The sequence below is a fragment of the Microtus ochrogaster genome (genome assembly GCF_000317375.1).
Source record: "Microtus ochrogaster isolate Prairie Vole_2 chromosome 14 unlocalized genomic scaffold, MicOch1.0 chr14_random_2, whole genome shotgun sequence".
Taxonomy (NCBI): domain Eukaryota; kingdom Metazoa; phylum Chordata; class Mammalia; order Rodentia; family Cricetidae; genus Microtus; species Microtus ochrogaster.
In genome coordinates, this window is record NW_004949097.1 from 13,546,776 (window position 1) to 13,551,292 (window position 4,517).

The 4,517-nt window shown below is 50.5% G+C and overlaps 1 protein-coding gene across 2 annotated transcripts in view; it reads left to right on the forward strand.

The window, feature by feature from the left end:
* Positions 1-910: 910 nt before the first annotated feature.
* Positions 911-4,517, forward strand: part of Mrps35 (mitochondrial ribosomal protein S35) — a 31,883-nt gene continuing 28,276 nt past the window's right edge. Inside the window, exons 1-2 of one of the 2 annotated variants that reach the window (XM_005364612.3) lie at positions 911-1,039; positions 4,228-4,265. In XM_005364612.3, the coding sequence (XP_005364669.1) occupies positions 943-1,039; positions 4,228-4,265 (135 nt within the window). In that variant the 5' untranslated portion in view covers positions 911-942. The remainder of the gene's footprint in view (positions 1,040-4,227; positions 4,266-4,517) is intronic. The other variant, XM_026787934.1, reaches the window with a different exon arrangement.

The window sequence follows — 4,517 nt, forward strand, 5'->3', positions numbered from 1 at the left end:
GCCTGCCTCTGCCTCCCGAGTGCTGGGATTACAGGCGCGCGCCACCACCGCCCGGCTCATTCTCCACATACTTTTGATGAAGAACTTAGTTTTTATTCAAGTTATCTCTTATATCAACCTAGGCTTTAAATGATAAAAGACCATTTAAACGAAGGTTTAATATTTAAAACTGTTCTACCCAGAATTTCCTACATAATCTGTAGGGATCAATGAAAACTGAAAATGTGGATCCTCCTTCCAGAACTTGCTAAGAACTTTAAGTCCGCAGGAGAGGGGCCTTAAACTAAGTGCAGGACCTCTCTAAATGCAAATCATGTGCACCAGAGGCCTTTTCATGGCCTTTGTAACATTTTAAACTATTTTGTACCTCCAAAGTCCTTTCCACGTTAAAAAAAAAATCACATAGTTTAAAAACATCTATTGCCAAACTATACAAAGCTTTACACTGTGAAACGTCTTTGCCTACTGATAATGTTCTAAAGGAGTTATTTCATGTAAAGATTATTTTATATTTTAAATTGTGTTGTGTGTGTGCATGCGAGCGCGCGAGAGCATGCACATGTGCGCAGTTACAAGTGTCCATGGAAGCCAGATCCCCTGAAGCTGTAATTACTTGATTGTGAGCCTTTCTACATCGGTACTAGGGATCCAGCTCTGGTCCTCTGCAGGAATAAGACATGAAAAGTCAAAATTTAAACTGCTGGAGGATGCAGCGATACCCCAGCCCTACACACACACACACACACACACACACACACACACACACACACACACACACACACACACACACACACACACACACACACAGAGTCAGCGATACCCCACTGACCCCCACAGCTCCACCAACCCTTTGCCCAGTGCACTTCCGTTCCCACGTCTACGCACTTCCGGTTCCGCCCCCTCCGGGCGGCGCGCTTCCGCTCCGGTTCGCCCTTCTCCACCATGGCGGTAGCGGCGCTGCAGCTGAGGTTGATCCTGTGTCCGGGGGCGCGCGGCCTGCGCTCCTTCTCCTCAGCCGTCAGGCCCGCAGCCGGTCCGCGTGAGTGCGAGTGCGCCGCTGCGGGCTGGGGGGTGGGCAGGGCCCCCAGTGGGGTGAGAGGCCGTGCAGACGACGGGCTGCGAGCACAGGGGGCCACCGGGCAGGCTCACCCCGCGGCGGACGCCTGCAGCTCCCCTTCCCCAGCTCCCTCTCCTGCAGGGCCTGCCCGCGGCCTCTTCCTTCCGCTCTTGCTCTCCTCTCATGGCAAACCTCGTCTTCCCCTTCCCCGCTGAAAATCCGTCCACACGTGGTTGCTGGATAAATTATAGATCCCTTCATACATCCTAGTGACGCGTCGTTGTCTTCCGGTGTGCCTTAGGCGGAGTTGCGGAGCCTGGCGGGCTGGTGCAGTTCACAGCCAGCGTGCACACGCATAGACAGTTACAGTAGTGAGTATTGTCGTGGAGAGTGTGGAGAATGACGTGCTGTTGAAGAAGTGGCTAACCAGGCAGGGGAAGACAGGGAGGGGAGACCTCAAAAGACCAGACGCTTGAACAGTCTTGAAGATCTGAGCGAGAGCAATGATCAAGGACGGCCAACCCGACCCGCTGTGTGGTCAGGGGGCCAGCGGCAGCCGTCAGAATTAGAGTGGTGGTCTGAACTTTAAGGGCTTGCAGGCATTGGGTTTTGATAGAAGTCGTTAGAACGGACATAAGATTTCTGCTTGTAAAAGGTCGCTGGCAGCAATGTGGCGAACCCACTGCAGCAGGGGAAGGCTGCAAGACCAGTTTGGAGGCTGTTGCTATTCCAAGTGAGGTGATGGTGACCCTGCAGAAGGTGATTGGTTTGCAGGATGTGTTTTGAAGGTAAAGCCAAGAGGACTTAGTGGTGGGTTTGATGTGAGCCTTGAGGGTATGTCTCAAGGAAGCCTGGCAGGTTTCCTGAGCTATGGGATGAGTGGCAGTCCCGTTTACAGGGACTGGAAAGGAGGAAAGCAGGGCCTTTGCCGCCTGCCTTGTCGGTGAAGCACATTAAATATCTTGGCCCTCTTTTCCGTTGTCCTTTCTTCTGTGTTTTCCACACTGAGAGTTTGTTTTCCACATTCTTTGCTATCTCTTCCTAGCTGGGAAGCTACTCAATGCAGCAGGGTCAGACAAATGGGCATTTGGTGCTGTGCAGATATGTCCAGGCGCTGAGTGAGCATTATTCCTGCTTCTCAGTAGTAAGTGTGAGGCTGCGGGTGTCCCCAATCTGCATCACTGACAAGGGACGGTGCTCATTCCTTTGTGGAGACAGTCTGAATATGAATAGTGCCCTAGAAGGGCCCCAGAGTGCCCATCATAGCAGTGACATAAGGGTTACGCCATCAAGTTCCTGTTTTCTTTAGTGTTCTTCCACAGCTTGTTACCTTCTGAATACCTTGGAGTCTCATAGTTCCATCATTGCAAGAGGAATTCTCGGAGAAATTCAAGCAAGCACATTCCATGTGCCCCAAATCCACTGCAGGACCGTGGGCTGTGCCCAGTCAGAACTCTGGTTCCAAGGATCTGGGGTTGCTAGAATCCCTCCATCACTTTGCCCTGGTTTGGAGTTTTTCTGCATGAAAACATCCGACAAGCCATAGATTCTCATCAAGGAGAAGGAAATGTACAATCGATGCTTATAGTCTAGTTAAGGGGCAAGTGCTGCCTGAAAAGTTTATTTCTCTAAAACCCAAAGAATGAAAATGTTGCGAAGCTGTAAGACTAAGGACTCATTTTTGAATCCGCCTGTCATTCTGATGCAGGGCCATGCTAATCTCTGCGTGGATCCAGCCTTGCTGTCTGGGCTGCTGAAGCATCCACCGCTGGCCTTAGACTTCTCGCCTGCCTGCTTTCATGGCTGCCTCCCTCTAGCCCTCAGCCTTAGCTTCAAGTTTGTGTCCTCTGGCGTTATTGCCCACTTTATTACTAGTGTTCTCAGAGAGAACCTGTGCAGTGGGCGCATGGGGTATCGCTGTGACGGGCTTGACCGCGTTTTGTGGAGGACTGGGAAGGACTTGGGAACTTTGGGTTAGAAGAGCCGTGGAGCGTTCAGAGCTCAGTGGTCTGTGCGGTTAGAGCCTTGAAGATAAGAATGTTGAGAGCGGTGTAGAAGATGGAGCCCTGGCTTGTGAAGTTTCAGAGGAAGCAAAGACTCTGCTGGGCTGTTTGTGTCAAGAATCTGTGGTGTCTGGTCAGCTCCCACCAGAACGCTGGACAGTGGTGGCTCTCACCTGCACTCCTTTCATCCCAGCACTTGGGAGTCAGAGGCCGGGGATCTCTGTGAGATCGAGAACCTGGCCTACATACAGATACCAGGACAGCCAGGACTGTTGCACAGAGAAACCCTGTTTCAAAAAAACCACAAAAACAAACAAACCAAAAAACCAAACCAAACCAACAACCAAGAGTCCAGAACAACTGAAGTTAAAACCTTTGTTTCACTGATATCAGCACTGAATCGGTGCTGATAATTAGCTGGAGCTGAGAACGAGCCTGACATCGTTGAGGTGAAATCTGGGGGAGTTTTTCAAGAGTCAGCACACAGAGGTGTTCCAGAGGTGACCAAGGTTGTACCTCCCCCCCGGCAGCCCTGCTTGGTAATGGTGGTGCTGATTTTGAAGGCTTGAAGAGGTCTTGAAAAGCAGATGAAGCTTGGTGCTGTGGGAACCATGAGAAGCGACTGAAGGTGCAGCTGCAGTAGCCGTGAAAGCCCCAGGATTGAAGGGGCTGTGGAGAATACTCCTCGAGGCTTGGCCCCATGAAGGCAGCTCAGAAGAGGCGTGGGTGAACACAGCTGACTTTCACAGAAGACCCTAACATTTGGAGATCCGGTACCGTGGGATAGCCACCAAGAGCAGCGGCGGGTGTGGGTAGAACCGGCCCTGTGCTGAGCAGATATCTGTGCGGGGCTGTAGAGGGCAGAGCCAGAGAAGTGACCCAAGCCCTTGGAGGAGTCCAGCTCTTGAGTGAACCCCACGTAATTGAACATCGAGTTTATATTTTTGGAGATTAGTTTTTCTTTGTCAGGTTGTGACTGTGCCCTGGTTCTTCCCTCTTGAACTAAGAATGTGCTTGTTTTTGCCGTGGAATTTCTTTGTTTCCACTTTCCATTTTGAACGTGAAGAAAGTAGGTTGTCATTCCATTGTTCATGAATGCCTTAAGTTGCATTAGAACTGCAGCCAGTGGTTTTGATCAATGCTACATTATGAATTTTTGTCTTTTAGGTCCGGCATCCAGAAGTGAAAGGTCAATGAAAAGAAAGGTACACACGTATTTACTTGTCTCTGTCTTGATTTCTGAGTCCTAAAGAGAGGCTGAGGGTGCTGCCAGAGGAGGCTTCTCGGGGCGCCGGGGCTGCCATAGCCTGTTAGTACTTGGTGTAAGAACGCAGCAGCTTTAGCTACCATAGCCTGTTAGTAGTTGGTGTAAGAACACAGCAGCCTTAGCTACCATAGCCTGTTAGTAGTTAGTGTAAGAACAGAGCAGCCTTAGCTACCATAGCCTGTTAGTAGTT